Source organism: Sorghum bicolor, chromosome 10 (assembly GCF_000003195.3).
Source record: "Sorghum bicolor cultivar BTx623 chromosome 10, Sorghum_bicolor_NCBIv3, whole genome shotgun sequence".
In the NCBI taxonomy this organism is placed as follows: domain Eukaryota; kingdom Viridiplantae; phylum Streptophyta; class Magnoliopsida; order Poales; family Poaceae; genus Sorghum; species Sorghum bicolor.
In genome coordinates, this window is record NC_012879.2 from 17,583,282 (window position 1) to 17,603,974 (window position 20,693).

Genomic DNA, 20,693 nt, shown 5'->3' on the forward strand with positions numbered 1-20,693 from the left:
ATTGGTGGTCGCGTTGGCGTCAGAGTTCGCTATGTTGCATCCTAGCTGATCGACTAAATGCACTACTGGGACATTGATCCTTCGGTAACTTATTTTTCTTCTTTTGCCTGGCTTGTACTGTGTTTCCAAATATACTCTCAGGTTTTGTCGATCATGGCAGATAGGTTGTTTTTTTTCTTCTCCTTTTTACATTGTTCCAAGTGGAAAGAAATTTGACTTGTTTTGCATTTGCAGATGATACCTCGCTTCTATATGGGCCACTTTGCCTCGTGCAACTGATGCAAATTAAAAAAAATTAAGCAATTTAGGTACGAGAAATCACAAAGGAAAGCTGAAAGTACCTATGGCGAGCCATGATTTGGTCCACTGTAGGTGTGTTGTATTGTTACATCAGTCTCATATTCTCTGGTGACTGGGTGCATGTTTGCAGAAAAAAGGTGATTTTTTTCTCTGATGTCTTGGAACAAAGAATATGTGTATGTAAACTGACAACTTATATATCTTAGATAGAGTACAATTTGATTGCATAAACAGAGTGTTGTCTTGAGAAATACAAATAGACTGAAAACATATTTCAGTTCGCATAGTACATGATAAGCAAATGTACTAAATATGTGGCACTCCATCAAAGTGTAACTTCCTAACAGCAGTTTGCATTGTGGCATCTTGATCAACTCCAAATAGTAGACTTGTGTATCCTCCTGGTATATAAGGAGTAGCCATTCCAGAAGGATTTGCAATTGAATTCAAGTGTGACATTGTGGAAGGAGCAGCCATGATTGGCATTGTGGAATTAGCATATCCACCTTGCATAAAAGGAGCTGTCATGATTGGCGTTGTGGAATTGCCATATCCACCTTGCATGAACGGAGGAACCGCTAAAGATGGCCCAACATTAGAATCCTGTGTCATAGCATAAAAAAGTGTTCTCAAATCATACTTGTAAGGAAATAAATTATGAAAATAGCTAATGCCTTACAGTCATCTGCGTTGGATCAGCATGTTCATTTCTTTTCTGTATATCATTATTTAGATCTTCACCTATAATACAATATATAAGATATTAGAAGACTTAAAAAATTATAGACATAAGCGAATGGTAGTGGACAGATCACTACCTTTCTTCTGAGCAGTCTTCTTCTTCTTCTTCTTCTTCCCTGGATTTTTTTCAACAACATTTTTGAAACGTGTATTCTTTGGACCTTTTATTACCTGAGGAATTTTAAATGATATGGCACCATTTAATGGTTCTCGGGCACATTCATTTGGAGTTGCAGGAACCTCGTTGGATTTTTCATGCATCTCACTTAGATAAGTATCTGCTTCCAAGCTCAAGTTATGTATGGCTTTTTGCAATTTATCAAGAAGTTCTTTTGAGGGCAAACACTTCAATGCAAGAGATGTCGCCTCTCGAGATATAACTGCAACCTGTGTTTTCAAATCCTCCTTATCAGTTCCTTGTGTCTCAATATAAAATCCAGTTTTCGCATATTTTGTCCATCTAGGCAGTATATATTGCGATGGCAAATTGTATACTCCATTCATATTGAAGACTCTAAGAGCATGCTTGCACAATATTCCTGTAACATATAGTCGCCAATTTGAATAACTTAAATTATAGGCTACAATGTAAAAATTGAAATGTAATAATATGCATACCTATGGATTCAAACATCCGGCAAGAGCATGTAATATTGGAATCATCTTTGTTGAATACTACAGTTGCTCCACGATTAGACTGCATATACTTAACAAAGAATGTCAAGTTTGTCCCAACAACTTCCAACAATTCAGAAGACAATGTAAATTGTTTTTTAAACTCTTCCTCAAACTCCGAATACATTCTCCTTGTATATGATTCAGCTGCAGTATTCAACATAGGTAGATTTGAAATGTAGGTAACTGGATTCTTTTGACGTGACTTAAAATCAGCATCCAACTCATTTGCACGTAGACTAACTGCAACCTTCTCACATTCTACAAGGAGTTCAGAAAGACCGAGTTTTCTACGAAATCTTTTCTTGAAGACATTATTCATACCTTCACTCCTTTGGGTAGAGTTCATGTCTGCTGTAAAAGAGTCACGATATACAGCAGCCCACTTTGCCCTCAAAGCATATAGGTTTGCCATCCATGAGTTATTCTCAAGATTATATTTATCTAACAATTCATGCCATTTCTCTATGAAGTATGTCTCTGATCTGTCTTCGTAAACACAATTCTTGAAATCTAGTAGGAACTTGTTATCCGACTCATGAATTACATGACTAAGATGTTTAGCAGCATTTAAGCAAATATGCCACAAACAAAGACGGTGGCTTGTATTTGGGAATACATAAGCAATTGCGCCTGCCATAGCTGCGTCTTGATTAGTGAAAATTGTGCTTGGGTGCTTTCCTGACATTGCTGTTAGGAAGGTTTCGAAAAGCCAAACAAATGACTCAATAGTTTCATTAAATAGAAGCGCACATCCAAAAATTATTGTCTGCTTGTGATGGTTGGTGCCAAGAATTGGAGCAAAAGGCATTTCAAACTTATTAGTTTGAAATGTCGTGTCAAATGACACAACATCACCAAAGCATTTGTAATCCATGATGGACTGACCATCTGCCCAAAAAACATTTGCAATACGCCCATCCTCTTTGTCTACCTGAATCGCATAAAAAAATGTAGGATCCCGTAGCTGTTTATTTCTCAAGTATTCAGATAGTGTTTGTGCATCATTAGCTTCTAAGTACTGTCTCCGTTCGCGACCAATCTCATTATTGCAATCCATCTTAGACATAGGCATTTTGTCTTCCCCTCCATAAAACTCTTTCATGAATTCATATACTTGGGCTGGCTTCATTCCGGCTTCACGTATCTGCCCAATTAACTTTATGTCTGCCTCTACAATCTGTCGTTGGGATCTTAGTTTGTGTGACTTTTTTGGACTAGCAAGATAGTGGTTGTGTGCTTCTACGACCTTTTGCACTGTCCAAATCCCCTCCCTGCTGATACTAAACTGAACGCAAGCATCACAGCCCGTCCTTGTGACATCCTTCTGTGATAACTCATTTTTTCTATGTCTCTGGTTACTACAGACTATTTGTTTGTGACATATACTACCATCTTTGCGGTGCTTTGTCCTGCTCTTTCTAATACTAAACCCAACCTTACCGGCATATGTGTTGTACATATCATAAGCCATTTTCTCTTATTGAAAAGTCATTCCAACTTCAGGTTTCATTAAATTTTGCCGAGCTGTATGAATCACCTCCTGTACATACCGCTATCAATTAAAGTACTATAACAAAACAAAATGTATTTATTACCTCATCACGTACTTCATCCTCCATTGATCCAGACTTATTATCATCGCCATGAACACTGCCATCGACGGTGTTGATGATCTCGACTCCCACGGTAACTGATGCAGTCTTCTATAAAATATGCACAATATATCCATGACTAAACACAGATGAACAAGCGAGACGTCTAAACAAATACACAACCTGTAATATATAATCTTCATCTTCTCCACGACAGCCATAACTACTGCCGACGGCTTCGATTGGTACCACACATGATGCCTCCATTATAGAAGATGATGCCCTCATATCAACAGTTGTGGCATCTTCTTGGCCTTCAACGTCTGCCATGGAGACTGCTTTTGGATGGAAGCGACGACAGCGGCGTGCAACTGTACGCACTACCTAGGGCTCGATGCAATCTGTTAGCATGTCGTGCGTGAGAAAAGCATATTCTAATTAAGGACTTGAGCCAATCTGGAGCCGAGCCGTCCGAGCCCATGTGATGGAGCGCTCCTGTACAGAAGCCATTAGATAGAGCCGGTGACACGCGGCAACCATCAATGAATGGTGCGCATGCGAGGCGCAGTACGCCCACGGTGCACCCAATTTTTTTCCCAGCAGCGACGACGAAAGCCCGAAATCACGACTGTAGAAGTGGGGAACAGTAGAGTAACGGCTAACAGGGGGCCGAGGGTCAGCCGTCAGGTAAACTGATCGCACCGGTGACCAGTCACCTCCCCTCGAAAAGTCAAAGTTTTTATAAACTAGCATCATGCCCGTACGTTGCAACGGAAAAAAAATAAAATACTGATATTTGAAATTTTAATGTGTTATATACCACTACTAAAAGATAGTTGAAATTCGAATGTGATTTGTGCCACTACCAGAAATGATAGATTGATAAGATGCTCAATGTGTTAAATAGCAATAGCCATCAACCCGTATGAAGCAACTTAACTGTGATAAAGATACCGATAATTGGAACTTAGTGATGAAACTAACCTTGGATCAAGAGACTCGGTACAGCGAATTTAAAAGACTATATGATGTGTAGCGTCTAAAAAGGATAGGAGAAATAAGTTTAAAGAAGGTGTCTCGTCAATATTTTAGGAATACTTGAGAGGCTACTTGGAGTAAGAGAGTGGAATCTTGCTATGAAGATATAACTACTCAAGAAAGTGAACAATATTCAAAATCTACGTCTCTTTGATAACCGTCTTCCGAATCTCGAGGACGAGATTCATCTTAAGGGGGTAGAATTGTAACACCCTAAAATTTACTCCTTTTGAAATATAGATAAAATTATTTAATTTTGCATTTTTGTGCTCATGAAAATATAGGAAAAATAATATTTTTCATTAAATTAAAATTTATCATAAGGCTTAGCAATATTATTATGCATATATGCTGGTGCATATGTTTTGATGTGATGCTTGTTGCTCCTTTATGTGTTGATAGTAAGAAAAATATTTAAAATACGTTTAGTAGATCGATCTTCCTTATTCGACACGTATTTATGTTTTATCTACAACCAAATTCCTTGTTTCTAAGCTCAAATTTTTATTAGGACCTTTCTAAAATATTTTCTTTGTCACTCAAAGCACTTCTTTTAGTTCCTCGTCCATCAAGCACTCTCTACAAACTTTTCGGGAATTTTTCCATCTTCTGTTCTCACTTTTCTCTGAGCATGATCTAATTTTTAGATGCTCTAAATAATCTTATCATGAGCTCCAAAAACTTTATTTGGGTTCCCCATGTTCTATAATATCTCTGAGAATTTTTCCCGAATTTTCGGAGCTTTCGGAGTATTTTTCGTGGCTTAACTACTAATTCTAAACTTTTCTAGAATTATTTTATCAATAAAAATAATTAATTCCGAAAAAAATAAATCTCTTATTATTCTTCCAACGTCAAAGCCCATAATAAATCCCAAAAACCATGTAGTTATTTACTAATGGGCTTTAATAATTAATTAGGCCTATTAGTAAAGATGAAGGTTGCAAATCAATTAGTACCATATCGCTAGTTGACGTGGAGGTGGGGAGTTGTTCTCCCTATATATATATATGTACCAACCCCTTAGGCAAAGCAGACTATCATATAGAAAGCCTCTAATATGAGAATTTCTAAGGTAGTAAAATAAAATTTATATTTTTTTTCTCTACAACGTGATCGTCATCGTCTCGTCTGTACACGACATCTACGAACGGTCGGCTGCTCCGGCGTTGCTGTAGCTCAAAAAAGTGTCACTGCCGGTGAACCTACTTTCTGTCCACCAACGTAAGCCCCAATCACTTTGTCTTTCAGTTTGGAAAACCAAACAGCTCGGTTTTAGATTAAAAATATGTTTTCACTATTTACAGAATTGCCACTGACTTTCTTTTGGCCATAAAATATTCATTTTAACTCCGATTTGACCCATTCAAATTGCGTTAGGTTCGTTTTAATGAGCTCTACATGTTAGTAACATTGTTTTCTCAGTTTGAAACTTTTTATTTTCGTGACCCTAATTAATTAATTACTTTTCTATATAAAATCTTAGAAAATTCATAACTTCTCCGTTTTAGCTCCGATTTTCGTGATCTTTACGTCTATGATATCGTAGCGATGCGTAGAATCATTTTATAAACTTTTTCTACTGTTTTTATATGATTGGTGTACTGTTCTAATTGTAGCTTTGTTTGCTTCGTGTATGTTTTCTCCGATTGTTTGTGTGATCGATGATCAAGATTAGACGATGAGCAATCCTTGGTGAACCAGAGTGCTTTAGTGACTAAGATCAGAGCCTTGGACAATTAGTAAGACCAGCAAGATCAACAAGAGCATTTGGATTAAGGCAAGTATAGTATTTGGATTTTATTTCTGTGACCATGATCATGTGACTAGATTAATGTTAAGTAATAAATGATAAAAATGACTTTTTAGCAACTTGATGATTTGTTTGTACGTGATCACCCGGGACAACAGTGCAACCATGAGGGCTATAATGGCTCTGGCTTTAGCTTAGTATGAAGACCTTTTCTAGCATGTTAGAGGTTACCCGAATGAGCGGAGGGGCTGAACCGTTTTGGGTATAGTGTGGCCTCTGTCTGTATGTGTATAGGCTGCGAGTCATTGTGCCATCGGAAGGGGGGCTCTATATCTGCGCGCAAAGAAAACCTTGCGGCCCTAACATGTTAGACGAACTTTTGAAAGGCTTCATAGTGATCCCTGCCGACCTTCCTTGGAAGTGGGTTAAGAGGCTAAGAGGCTGATCACCTCGGGCGAAAGGGTAAATCATGACTCATGGGTAAAGATGTACGACCTCTGCAGAGTGTTAAAACTAGTATACTAGCCGAGCTCCGGTCAGGAGCGGCCTTGGGGACATCTACATTAAGGGTGATGATTCTTGTGTGTTAAATATGCTCATTGTTTATTGTTTAATGCTTTACATTATTTATGTCACATTGATCATGAGATTGTGGAAGCTATACAATCTAGTTGCTATACTTGTGGAGTTCGACATGGACTCACTCTTGCTATTTTCCCCAAACCTTAGGAGAAGTTTAGGCTTGTGATCAACCAGTCAGTTGGATCCTGTAGAGTGGAGTTAATACCCGAAGTTGGAGTTATCTATCCGCTGTTTGCTAATAAAGGTTATCTCTTTTATATTATGTACATTATATAATTTATGCATTGTCTTTTGATTGACTTCTAAAACTCACATATGGTGCATATCTGGTTTTGTCCTTAAAATCGGATATTACAGTTTAATGCCATAGTTTGGAGTTGTTGCTCTCTTGATTCAGCATTGACAGGTTGATGCCCACTACTTCGACGTGCATTATCAGCTTCGTAAAGTCAGCCATCGAGAACAGGTACAATCCCTGATGAGGATTGTCAGGAAGGTCAAAATTTAAAAAAGGACAGTACCTGAAATCATCGCCATTTAGTTCAGAGGGGGGATTGGGAACGCCACGATGGCTGAGATCAACACCATTGAGTTCAGTGCCCCCAATGCTGTCTGCATCGCCAGTTACGCCATTGTTGTGTGCAGCGCCATGACTGCCTCCTAGATTCAGCTCTTGTACCATTGACAACACATCGATTGGAGTTGACATTCATATGATCTGATGAAAGAACAGGTTTAGTTGACATTCATATGTTGTCATCGTTTACTGCCAACCTAGATGTAAAGGTGCAGGTGAGCAAGCTATACCATCATATTTAAGTTGTATTGCCTCTATATCATGTTCCTATCTTTACTTGACAAATCCTGCACCATGAGATCTGGCATCTCATTTGACCACGTGTCAAGCAGAAAAAACAGCCACGTTTCTAGCATGAACAGGCCACATTTCAGGCAGTAACACCTTTGCAAGAGCTTCTAACCTTGCTATTATTCCAGAAAACACATTCCATAACTCTTTAAAAAAAATATATTCTAGATAACTCTACCATCTTCCAGTTGGACACCTTGCTCTTGAGGTCCTAGGATAGATCAAGTACTTCCTCTACATTTTGTCACAAAAAAAGTACTTCCTCCGCATAGAATTTAGAAGATGTTTAGGACAACATTACGGTCTCCAAAACACGACTTTGACCTCTTATTTTTATAAAGATATTTACAAAAATAATATATGCATATTTTTATGAAAGTATTCTTCAAGACAAATTTATTCATATAATTTTACATTTACAAACTCGACAATTTAAAAGTTATTGATGATTTACATTTTTAATGTTTGACCCAAACTTTGTCCAAAACGACTTGTAAATCCTATATGGAGGGAGTATATATATGATCCTACTACTCTTTAATGCCAACAACCTCTACTGCTCTAAATTAATTTGGTTTTGCAAAAACTTAATTGTCCTCACTTGCTTAAAATATTTTACAAAATGCAGTGCCCTCTGGTATACTCCAAACCACCTTTGACTTTTTCTCTACAATTTTCTCTTAAGGTTTCTAAAAATCATAGGACTTGCACATAAACTGGATACCTTCTAAAAAAATTTTGGAGTCCTAAACTTTAGGTGTCCTTATAATTGGGCTAACTTATATCCTACCATCATTTTATTTTATTTTTTCATAGGTACGTTGATGTCCAAAGCTGTTGAGTAAAGCTTGAAGATGGATAAATCTTTTAATGTCCAAAGCTGCTGAGTAAAGCTTGAAGATGGACAATTTTTTTGGTGTACATAGCAACTACACTTGACTAGGCATGATATAAGTTTCGACCTACCTTTTAGAAATCAAATGTATCCTTGCTAAAATGACCTTTTGCTATATGTTGTAGCGGCACATACAGCTTTATATATAATGTAGTTGCAGCACATGCAGTAGATTGGCTACGATATGTAGTTTCCACATGCAATAGGTTGGTTAGGAGCTTAATCAAAACTTTAATAAATAGAGTTCCTCAACAATCTATCTATCTATTTGTATACATATGGACTTCACTAAAGTAGGACCTACTTCTATATATCCAAGGCTACAACCCATGTATCCCGGCCTACCTTGTGTATGTTGCCTATTGATTTTCCCCAATGCCTTTTCTACATTCTTGAATGTTTTTTGCATCCTACATCCCAAAGTAATGATCTACTAGTAGCATGCTCCAACTAGGACGTGACAAATCTCATAAGTTAGAAGTAAACTGTTGCAATTTTCATTTGTAAACTATTGAGGCCAAGATTTTATCTTGTATGCCAAGGTATTACTACTATCTAGATTATCTGTTTTGTGGTACGAACTTGAGCGCATATGCTCCTTTAGCAATGCTTTAATAGGAGTTTGATCTACACTATTTCTTGCTCCACTCTATTCACATGATCTCCACACCATGGACATCCATGACCATAGGCTGGTTCTCCGTCGAGGGCGCGGCAAAGCCGCGCCAGTGTTTCTAGTCACTATCTAGTCCTATATATACCAAGGGTGCATGAGCACAATGTGAAAAAAGAAGGCCTCTAAAGGAAAAGTCGTGGATCATAATATATAAATATAACTTGGCTACTGATCAAAGAAAAAAATTGGATGCCTAGACAGCTCTGTAACATAAATATAAAAAAATAAATTTTTGAGCTAGTAATAAAACTTGATTTTTAACCTGTAATAAAGATGATACTATATAGATCATTGAATAATAAGTATTATTTTTTAGGTGATTCGGCTCATGTGAACAGTTGGAACTGAAATTTCATTTGTGCAATGAGGAGCAAATATCGTGGACCCTCTCAATATAATATAATGCTAAAACTCTTATCTCCCACTCCATCCGTCCTCTGTGAAATTCATCAATATCATGATAGCTAGCTAGCACTCCTAGCACAACATTTAACAATAAAAGCTAGCTAGCTGGTGCTCCTAGCTCAACATTTAACCATAATTGAGTAACAGAGTAACAAGCGACACAAATCCCAGCGAATTGGATTAATCGAATGGGCTCACCTGTCTCGCGGACAATCCAGCGAACTGGATCAGCTTGCTGCTTGCATTTTCTAAGTTTCTTAGAGCCTTGTTATTGTTAGAGAATTGCAAAGCAGTATACATGAAATCACAAATAAGGACAGTGGATCTATCTGCTAGCTAGCTTCTACCGCTGAAACATCTCAATCTTGTAAACAATTATTTCAAAAACAATTTCAGAGTGTATGTGGAGTAATCAATGCAGTTAATCTAGCAAGTTGCAGATACAAAAAATTAATCTAGTAATTTCAGTGTTATCACTAATTTTTGAACTATGGTGGACCACAAGTAGCCATTGCCCCCCCTCCCCAAAAAAAAGGAGCAAGAATGAAGAATCCCCGCATCTGTGGCCATGGACGCTACATATGTGGCCACCAGCCGCCGCCTCTGTTGCCTCCAACAACTTAGATGCGCGCAGCCTGGTGAGGGTGCGGTGGCGCAACCATGCTCCTATTCCTACTCGAACGTGTGCAAAGCACCTCCTCCGCGGCGGTGTTCTTGGCCTAGGATTTGGAGAAGAATGCAGCGGAGGCCAACCCGGCGGCGGCAGCCGCTCTCTCGACATCTGCGACGTGAGCGGGGGAGAGGATGAGGGAGAAAGAAAGAATGACACGTACCTTGGGTTCTCCACACGCGTCGCAAATCAGATCCGCTGGAGGTGATAGCTCTATACGGCGCGGCGTACGGCGTTTCCGGCAGCTGGCGGCGGAGTCTTCTGCGGCGTTGAGGCGGCAGCGGCGTCATGTCCGGGCAGCGCGTCCGTCTGGCGGCGGCGGCGGAGAGGGCAGGCTGCGGAGGGTCTGGAGGTGCGACATGAGATTTTTTTTGGCGAGGGATGCGAGGGAGACTGCGGGAGGGTGAGGAGTGCATGCGAGGCGACGTTATCCGGCGGCAGGACGATGGTGAAGCCTGTGCACGTTAACTGTTCCTATTTTTTAGTTGTGGAGATTTCAAATGAACCACTTCAGCCTTTGAAGTTCGGATATGTTTAACGTGAAACACTTGCAACTATGCTATCCGTACATGTTAAAGTAGTTCAACTTTTACTCCCTCCGATCTATTTTATTTAGGTAAGTTAGAATAATATGGTCTTCTAAATTATACTAGGTTAATGCCCGTACGTTGTTACGGGTTTTAAAATCCACATACTTTATGTTTCTTCATTGTTATTTTATTTTTTCTGTCTATATTCTTCTTTTTTTCATTTTTTTAGTTTTAGTTTTTCGATTTTATTTTATTTTCTGTTCTTTCGTTATTCTTTTATTGTTTTAATTTTACCTTTTATTTTCTTTTTGTTTTGGTTTTATTTTTATTGTTCTTCCTTGCTTCTATTTGTTTTTCTTTTTTCTTTTCAGATTTTCTATGTTTCTTCATTCTTATTTTATATTTTATTTCCTTTTAATCTTATTTTTATATTTATTTAAATTATTCATTAATTTTATTTGCTCTATGCACTTTTTATCAATTGTTAATTATGTTTGTTTTTATATTTTTTTCTTAGTAATTTTATTTTTTATTTTTATTTTCTATCTATATGTGATATTTATGTAGTATATATTTAGTGTTCTATATTGTGTTATGTCATGTTTACGTAATATATATGTGATGTTCTATGATGTTTCTTACGGGAGTTGTGGCTTCACCATGAGTGTGGTAGATGGGCCCTCTTAATAATTTTTAGTTGTAGAGATTTATTGATGTTAATGTTCTATAAATATATTTACGATATTTAAAAAGTAACCCTTTGACATTATTTGAAAATTTTCTCCATTTTTTGTTTTTATTTTTTTCTTATGCTTTTTACTCTAGATTTTTTTATTATTTTTATCTATGTCATCTATTTATGGATTTTTATGTATATTGTAATATCATTTTCATAAACCTAAAAACAAAATACTATTCTTCTAAATCGATAACATTTTTTTACAAAGACAAAACATTGTCGGTTGAACCTAGAATATTGTTTCTACTTAATAAAAGAAAATATTTTATCTTTATAAGATAAATATTCATTAATAAAATTTTATCTAAATATATCCATGTATGATCTTGTTTTGAAGGATTTGTTATAAGAAATTTAATGGTGCAATCAAAATTTAATTTATATCTCTAGTTTAGGAGTTATGACTTTTTTTAATTCGTTAAAACAATTTTGCATAAATAGGTGAGTGGGGCCTAGGTTGATGGGATAGTGTGTCATCACGCAGTAAAAAAGACCACCAATGGGATGAAAGTTGTGGATGGGTCCTCTCCATAATTTTTAGTTGTAGAGATAAATATTAATTAATAAAATTTTATCTAAATATATCCATGTGTGATCTTGTTTTGAAGGATTTGTTATGAGAAATGTAATGGTGCAATCGGAATTTAATTTATATCTTCGTTTTAAAAGTTATGACTTTTTTAAATTCGCCAAAACATTTTTGCATGCATGGGTGAGTGGGGCCTAGGTTGATGGGATAGCCTATCATGGCTAAAAGGAATGGGAGTTGTGGCTTCACCATGTATGTGGTAGATGGGTCCTTTTCATAATTTTTAGTTGTAGAGACTATTCATTTGCTTTATATTATATTATTTATTCTTATAAATTTATTATCATTAGATAGTATATTTCCTTACAATTTAATCTATTAATTATTGGTCAAAATAAGTTTGAAGCTTGATATACGTGTGCACTAGATAAAATGGTCTGGTAGGAATAACAAATTTTATAATGAATGTAATTTATATTTATGTTTTTGTAAATCGATTTTTTTATAAAAGTATACATTTCATAATTAATCTCATATTATTTTGTTTTATGGACGTAACTAACATAGACACATGCACAACCGTCATCAACCTCACATGCCCCCTTCCCCCTCTTCCTCGCGCCGACCCCATCTTCCTCCTTGCCGGCGACCCTCGTCCCCACCGCTGCCCCCTCCCACTGCCACGGTGCGCTAGGGCTTGGCTGGATCTCTGCGCCCACTGCGGTTGCCTCCCCTCTCCCCCCTCGCTCGAGCTTGCCCTCGCTGGAGCTCCCCCGGCCCAACCGCCTCCATTGCCCCTAATCCGCTCGTCAATATCTCCATTGTCTAGTTGGCCTTCCTTCCCAAACCCCCTTTTCTTCTAAGGCCGTGGGAGTTTGTGAAGAATGGAAGGAAAGCTCGCCAGAACTGGCCGTGGGAGTTTGTGAAGAATGGAATGAGAGCTCGCCGGAACCCTAACACAGGAGTAGAAGGAGGAGAAGGAGGTCTACCTCGTAAGATCCACCATCCCCAACGAGCTCGGCATAGTTGGGGGCATGCGCGCAGGGTGGACATCATCAGTCACCGATTATAGAGAGAGAGAGAGAGCATTGGGGATGAATGTTGAAGATACGGCAGAAAGGATAAGACAAAACGAGTGATTGCGGTCATACGGGTAGGGTGTGCAGATATGTGGTTAAAAACCTGTTGAGCGTAACAAAGTCAAACTCAAAAGCATTTAGCTTCTCAAAATGCGAGAATTTAACGAGTTTATGTACGCTGATCTACAGTTTTAAAATTGATAGACCTGATGATTTTCATGACAAATTTGAGGACTGTCCACACACTAAGTCCAATATATACCACGAAACTCAAACCTCACTTTCATTTCATTAAAAATATGGAGAAAATTTCCTGTCCGGTGGTTTTTTAATGCAATCATTTTTTTCCTTTTCAATTCAATTCCTGTACCTTTTTTCTCGACGATTCCTTTATTCCTAGTTTCAAAAGGATTAATATAAGCTGTTCATCTTATCCAACTTCCATTCCAGAGCAGTAAAGGATTTTGTGCTGCGGGCAACTTTGTATTACCTAAGATAATGTGCACAGATGTCTGAGTTCGTATGTACATCATTCATGAATTGGTAGAACTGAATGTGAATAACATTTTTTAACGAGATGTTATGTACTAGTATGTACAATAATGTACACATATGTGCAAGTGTTGTACTTCAACGCTAAAATGAAATGCGCAAGGCCTGCTTTGCGACCCAGACACGCACTTTCCTGACTCACAAAAGTGATAAACTCGCCAAGCTGCTTGCATTGAAGGTGACATCAGAACAAAGCGTCAGCTGCTCAGCAGAGGTTAAAACGTAGACGTCTTGAAGTGTGAAACCATGGACCACGGGCAAGATAAATCCATTCCCAAGCCGGGAGTTCAAATAGGGCATGCACACTGTGTTCAGGAAAACGCGAATCACTCCCTGAAAAGATAACATCTTGTTATGATCAATTCAGCAAACCAAACATGATTAGAACAAATCATTCTTTGACAACAAGCATGACCCTAAAAACAAGTCAAATAAACAAGAGAAAAATGCACAAAGATTGCTGAGATTGACTACCTGAATCAAAGACATATGGAAGTTCCCAATTCTACTCCACTTCAACGCAAGGGAGAAATTATCTAATCCAACTCTACCATATACTTTATTGCCTGATGCATCCACAACACCTGAAGTGCTGACAATCTGCAAGGAATTATATGATTAAACACGACCGGAAGACACAATACAAATATATGGTAAATAAATAACAAAGAGAAATTAAGATGATCTTTTAAAAGTATGTATTAATGAATTTTTTTCTTTATTGTCTCTCTTGGAGCAATGGTTAAAAAACATAATATACTGATTTTAGCATTTGATGGGTCTTACCACTGAGATGCATGCAACTGGAACTATCTCCTTGCCATCTACAACATCAATTACCATATCTGCGTTAATGGTAGCTTCAATTTTTTCTGATGTAATCCTTATCACCGGGGATGAGGCCATTGAAATATTTAGCAGCATATCATCATTTGGGTAATTCCAGTATAAACGAGGAATGATAAATTTCCAATTAGCTGTGTTCAGTAGAGACTGATCAGGGACTTTGTCAACAACCCAATGCATTGAACCAGCCTGAAGCCAAAAATGTGTTCATGTAAGTTTCAGTCAATATATAATTGTAGAATGCAAATATGGAACATTCTAGAAGCAAAATGGTATCCTACATAATGTTTCTCTTTCTTACCTTAAAATGAACTTCTAGTGCTGAATTCAATACATCTTCATCAAGTGAAAGCAAAAGCATTTTTGATGCACCACCACAAGCCAAAGAAAGCTGTGGATGTTTCTGCAGATTGGTTGTCTTAGCAACTGCTGAAGTAACCAATCCATTGATATCGAACTCAATTGAAGAATTGCCATAGTGTGGATCATTAATGAAAGTCATGTTGAAGGCAGCAACGTCATCCAGACTGATGGTCCTGGGGAGACCTTGCAGAAAGGAGTCCAGTGTCCCAGCACCTTCAATGATATTTTCAGGTATTGCTTTCTCAACTGCAGCTTTAATATGATCTTCAAAAGCATTTATAAACCTTCGGACAAGTAGACAATACAGCATAGTGGATTAGTATGAAGTTATGAACTTTTGCTTCTTGATGTGTCCAAGTCCAACTATATAAAATCCAGGGAACTCTGGTAAACTATATACGTTTTTACATGTGTATGTACAAATGTGCAAAGACATCATAGTTACCAATATAAATAAATGACACCAACATCATCTCTTTGCAGATGACATTTAAGTGTAAGCATCCAAGGAAAGGACTCGAAACTAAACAAAAACACTCAATAGAATAGATTATCTTTACTCGATACCTTCAGTTTAGTTAAAATGACACATTCACTGAATTTAAAGGATAGTGAAATCAATAAGATAAATGCAAAAATAAATACGGCAAATATCATAATTTTAATCCAGGAGCTTAAGATGCAGCGCATGCCAAGAGGCACATAAAACATGAAGAGTTCACTCGAATGTAGGTAATACCATAGAAACAACGACGTATTGGCGTATTGCAGCAAAAGATAAATATTCATTACTATAACAGTGGGGGCTTCCCCTGCTGTTTTATCGGATCCAAAAAAAAACACACTAAATACTCAATCCTCAGACGTTAATACACCTTGACACATTTTTAAAAAGAAACAGTGCATGAATTCATCTACAAAGTTGCAAAAGGAAAGCATACCCTTGATAAAACCAAGATGCTCCACCATCCAGGGATATCACTAGGTCCTTCACATAACAACCACACTGCGAAGCAGACAGAGCCAAACTCCCATTGTTGTTCTTTATAACCATGGTTATCCCAACTTCCATTCCTTGAACCTTATAAATATAGAAGGATAGTTTCTTCCTCTCAGTAAGCAGAATAAAAGATGTCAAAACTTAAAAGGTAGAGCAGTAAGCATACTAAAACAGTGTAGCATAAGTCATAGTAGCTAGATAAATCCTTAATAAAGAAGAAAATTATCCATCAAGAGTAGTTGGTGGAATACAAAAGAATTAATTTTTTCCCCACTGGAGGATCAAACTATTAAAGAAGTGCAATTAAGGGGTAAATAAAGATTGCAATAGCCATAAATAGACTAGAACCAACAAGTTACGATGCCCAGTAGGTACTGTGTCATCATAGGCAGCCAAACTATAGTATTCGAAAGTAACCAGCCAAATAATGACCTAGGAACAATGATACCCAGAATTGTTTTGTACCATGAGTTAATGATTATTCAAATATTTATTTACATAGTCCATCAAAATTTTTGTTGAAGCACACAAGCATATCTAGAACTGATTGATGGTTGATATCTTAAAAAAAATCAAATACTGCAAGATTTGCAGCATGATCCACCATTCTCACTTCAAACAGGACATGCCATGTATCATTTGTGTTACTGCCTTACCGGAAGACTATTCTTGACAGAAATAAGGCGAACTGCAACTTAACTAAATATGAAAACTAATAAAGATCCATGGAAGAAAGGCAACCACGCTAATTTAATAGAAGCATGTAAACTAGATGATATCATTCCTATCCAATGTACATTAGTATCAATTGAAGAAATGTTCTGTGTCCCATTAATTGGGATTGAACTTAAAGGATCTAAGAAGATAACCGTCCTCCTAAAGCCAAAATTCACTCAAGATGTTCTTAAGAGGTTCACAAGACCATTGTTAGAATTTGTTATAAAGAAACTTCATCAAGAGAGTATATCGACACGTGTTAACTCTGTATGCTCAGATTTCTATAAGAAGCAAAATTGTCCCTTCGTTGCAACAGCACAAGTCAAACATTTACATATGCAAATATAACTATATAAGGTAACCTCGGTTCCAAGCGAAGAATAGGACAGGGGTGACACTGATTTGTATTTGGTGGCAGTTTGGGGTAAATAATGTGACATATGGGGTAGAACGGTGGTGATAGTAGGCATACGCATACCATCAGTCCATCACAGCCAACTATACAACGTTTGGAGCAGTGGAACTACAGGTATACAACATCAAATCTAAGTACGATTCACATAAAAATCTAGAAAAAACAGCAACAGCCATAAAAATCTAGAACAATCAGCAACAGCTATGGACACTCCCACCCCCTCCCAATTACCAGGATCGAGGCGGTTCCGCTGTCGGCGATCTCTATAGGAAACAACCACGAATCGTAGCAGTAGCTCCAGTGCATACTGATGTTGGCGGTGATGCCGGAGGCGACGACGAGAAGGCCCGAGTCCCCGGGGAAGATAGTGGAGTTGTCACCGACGTCTAGGTGGAAGAGCGTGATGTTGGAGGCGGCGACGCGGACGCCGCCGAGGAAGGGCACGCGGACAGCCTTCTCCACCCCGGGGAGGCGGAGCGGGGTCAGCGACCGCACGGCCTCGCCGATAAGCACGTCCTTGGCGAAGGCCAGGCCCTTCTCCGCGACCGCGATGGAGACGTGCGCCTCGTCGGCGCCGCTGGCGAACGCCGCGGCGGCGGCGGTGAGGAGGAGGAGGAGGGGACAGAGACGAATCATGGTTGATTTGGGGTGGACGCCTGGACGGTGGAAGCGTACAAGGAAGGTGGAGTTGTAGTGATTGAGTTGAGACGACGGCTATGTTGAACTTCCGATTGGAGCAAATTTCCTAAAAACAAACAAACAAATAAAAACAAAAACAAAAACTTCCAGTTGTGGGTTGTTTTTCTCCTAATCTATTTGAACTTCTTTATTTATTACAGTTCTAATAATGTGATGATAAGCTTATATATAAGAAATATACTAGCATCTACAATCTACTAGGTATCAGATAATTACACTGTTCAAATATATTTTGATAATAAATTTAATAAAACTAATAAAGAAATCATTTTTAACCATCAAACTATTGCACATGTTTAATTTTAGCATCAAACTTACACGCCGGAAATTTTAGGTAATTCAACTATCAAATACCGTTCTCATCTGATCATGGTTTCCATATTATTTATGAAGCTTGTGCATGCAATTAGTGTGCTACAATTATTATCTCAGTATTTAGAATCTGTTAAATATTTATTTACAGCCTTCATTTGTAAAAATCCATGTTTTACCTCAATTATGTTTACGATATCATCACTAATCTCTTATTCATGTCATAATACTACTTTTTTTATTTGACACCATACCGTTATGATATAGAAAGTGGCATATGAGCCATTTTGGTAGCCACAACATCGTCGAAATGGATGGTTAGTGAAGGAAATAGCCGGTAGTGCCATTTAGGGAGAAAAAATTCAGCTAGGTGCTAAATAAGAAATTTCGATTTCGAGGAAGAACATATGATATTCTTTTGTCAGTGCCCAATAGCAAGGCCTTGTTTAGTTCCCAAAAAGTTTATAGATCTCTATCATATTGAATCTTACGGTACATGCATGAAGCACTAAGTATAGATTAAAAAATAACTAATTATACAGTTTGTCTGTAATTTCCGAGACGAATTTTTTGAACCTAGTTAGTTAATGATACAATAATTACCAGATACAAACGAAAGTGTTACAAATATCCAAAACCAAAAATTTTCACCAACTGAAACTTTCCAACATTTTTTGCAAAATTTTTAAGATTCTTTGTCACATCGAATCTTACAGCATATGCATGTAACATTAAATATAGATAAAATATAACTAATCACATAGTTCATATGTAAGGCCTTGTTTAGTTCACAAAATTTTTTATTTTTGGGTACTGTAGCATTTCATTTTTATTTGACAAACATGATCCAATCACGGAGTAACTAGGCTCAAAAGATTCATCTCACAAATTATAGGTAAACTGTGCAGTTAGTTTTTATTTTCGTTTATATTTAATACTCTATGCATGCGACCAAAGATTCGATGTGACGGAGAATCTTGAAAATTTTTGCGAACTAAACAAGGCCTAATTTGCAAAATAAATCTTTTGAACTTAATTAGTTTATACAAATGAAGTTGCTGTACTAGCATTTTGTAAAATTTTGCAGGAACTAAACACGGCCTCAGAAACAACGATTGGAGCTCCTGCCGCCCACGGATGGAATCGGATCATCCGTCAGCTGCGAGGAGCCCAGAACAGTCCCTGCGCGCCGGCGGTAGCGTGATCGCGTCACCGACGCCTCCGAAGCTGTGAGCAGCTCAGCTAGTCGACTCGTTTCGCTTCCTCCAGTGCCTGAGGCGGCCGCAACGCAAGGGGCCCCGGAACCACGCGAAAACACGGCCAAAACACCGCAAAAATCTCGACATCCAACTGCGCCGCCTGGGTGGTGGCGGCGGCGGAGGACCAATGTGGAGGGGGACGCGCATGTACAGCCTCCTGGGCGTCTTCCTCCTCCTGTCCCTGGCCTACCTGAACTGGCTCCCGGGCCGCGACCCCTCCTCCGCCGGCGGCCCCGGGGGGTTCAAGCTCCCCGTGCCGTGGCTGCAGCCGCGGATGTCCTTCGTGGGCCGCGCCGGCACCCACTTCGTCGACGCCGTCACGGGCGCGCCGATCTACGTCAACGGGTGGAACTCGTACTGGCTCCTCTCGGCGCGGTCCCCCGCGTTGTCCGCCGAGATGCTGCGCCGCGGCCGCCGCATGGGGCTCACGGTCTGCCGCACATGGGCGTTCAGCGACGGTGGCCCCGGCGCGCTGCAGATCTCCCCAGGCCGGTTCAGCGAGCCTGTTTTCCAGGTCCGGATTGCTCCGTCTTCATTCCCTTCTCTTCCTCCTACTAAGGATGGGGACGGTGCTCCAAAATGGGTACCACGGTTCTTCTCTAGTGTAATTTAAGGCCATCCCCATCCTTACCCCCTACAAAAGCTATTGGGACGGCGCAATTTTGTTTTGACTTAAAGTAGAACTGGCTCCACCTTCTGAATCTAACTAACGAATGTCCTGTAGTCATTCTCCTGCGCCAAAAACATGCCATACGTTATAGCAAGAAATGTAGCTAACAAATAGCCAAACAGGTGCATGTGTTTAAAGCACGTGGATGATGCCACTCAATGGGCTTATGACACCATGAGAACATTGTGACTTACAGGAATGTTTTGGTACCATGATCATGACATGCATAAGCTGATTGGAGTAGCCTTGTTTGGTAACCTATCTTACAAATTCAATCAGTTACCAACAAACCAGATAACCATTACAGCCATTGGACTACATTTGTTTTTGGTGATATTATGAATCTTATTGGCATAATTTTGTGCGATGAAAAGAACCTCAACAACTTCGAAGAAAAAGTACGTAACACGATTAACAGGTCCAAGTAGTTCAAAGAAAAGTAACTAATATGATTAACAGGTCCAAGTAGTTTGAATCGCTTCTGAATGCGCACTATCCCAATCTGTAATGTTCTTATTAATTTTTGTAAGCTTCAACATTCCTGTCCTTTGACAATCTCAAGAACTATGCTATGCACCAAAGAGGAAAAAGGGTAAACAATAGTTAGTGGAGTTGATATTTCAGTCACTGGATATCTTTGCATATTATTATTTGTTACTAGGGTAAAGGATGCAGATATACAATAAATGCTCTCTTAATAATGTTAAATACTTAAATGACAATTTCCAATAATTGGTGACTGTTTAAATTGATGGATTAATAATTGCAGGACTTGAGCAATATCA

At 38.6% G+C, this 20,693-nt stretch overlaps 3 protein-coding genes across 12 annotated transcripts in view; 1 reads left to right on the plus strand and 2 right to left on the minus strand.

The window, feature by feature from the left end:
- LOC8078239 (protein FAR1-RELATED SEQUENCE 5) lies at positions 424–10,656 on the minus strand. Of its 10 annotated transcripts, none has more exons than XM_021450211.1 (7): positions 10,362–10,654; positions 3,495–3,695; positions 3,315–3,422; positions 1,660–1,738; positions 1,119–1,580; positions 980–1,041; positions 499–903 (listed from the first exon to the last, which is right to left on the minus strand). In XM_021450211.1, exons 2-7 carry the CDS (start codon positions 3,639–3,641, stop codon positions 607–609), a joined length of 1,155 nt encoding a protein of 384 aa, XP_021305886.1. In that variant the 5' UTR covers positions 3,642–3,695; positions 10,362–10,654; the 3' UTR covers positions 499–606. The 10 variants fall into 10 exon arrangements, with proteins under 10 accessions (XP_021305881.1, XP_021305888.1, XP_002438310.2 ...); XM_021450209.1 differs by having other exon boundaries at positions 3,495–3,712; XM_021450212.1 differs by having other exon boundaries at positions 3,315–3,419; positions 3,495–3,712; positions 7,206–10,654.
- LOC8078240 (putative BPI/LBP family protein At1g04970) lies at positions 13,535–17,674 on the minus strand. The gene is made up of 6 exons (XM_002438266.2): positions 17,200–17,674; positions 15,778–15,917; positions 14,775–15,120; positions 14,414–14,662; positions 14,102–14,227; positions 13,535–13,960 (listed from the first exon to the last, which is right to left on the minus strand). Exons 1-6 carry the CDS (start codon positions 17,602–17,604, stop codon positions 13,766–13,768), a joined length of 1,461 nt encoding a protein of 486 aa, XP_002438311.1. The 5' UTR covers positions 17,605–17,674; the 3' UTR covers positions 13,535–13,765.
- The window catches only part of LOC8078241 (mannan endo-1,4-beta-mannosidase 6), a 4,194-nt gene continuing 2,588 nt past the window's right edge, over positions 19,088–20,693 (plus strand). The window contains exon 1 of the mRNA XM_002436899.2: positions 19,088–19,752. Coding sequence (XP_002436944.1) covers positions 19,366–19,752 — 387 coding nt within the window. The 5' untranslated portion in view covers positions 19,088–19,365. The remainder of the gene's footprint in view (positions 19,753–20,693) is intronic.

Excerpts from the sequence above, each read along its gene's own strand:
- LOC8078239 (XM_002438265.2), bottom strand. The coding sequence starts at position 3,190 with ATGGCTTATGATATGTACAACACATATGCCGGTAAGGTTGGGTTTAGT. Across the intron at positions 1,042-1,118 it reads GAAGACTGCTCAGAAGAAAG|GTGAAGATCTAAATAATGAT; the intron begins GTAGTGATCTGT and ends ATTGTATTATAG. Across the intron at positions 904-979 it reads CTGATCCAACGCAGATGACT|GATTCTAATGTTGGGCCATC; the intron begins GTAAGGCATTAG and ends GCTATGACACAG.
- LOC8078240 (XM_002438266.2), bottom strand. The coding sequence starts at position 17,604 with ATGATTCGTCTCTGTCCCCTCCTCCTCCTCCTCACCGCCGCCGCCGCG. Across the intron at positions 15,918-17,199 it reads GCGGAACCGCCTCGATCCTG|GTTCAAGGAATGGAAGTTGG; the intron begins GTAATTGGGAGG and ends TATATTTATAAG. Across the intron at positions 14,228-14,413 it reads CAGTTGCATGCATCTCAGTG|ATTGTCAGCACTTCAGGTGT; the intron begins GTAAGACCCATC and ends AATTCCTTGCAG.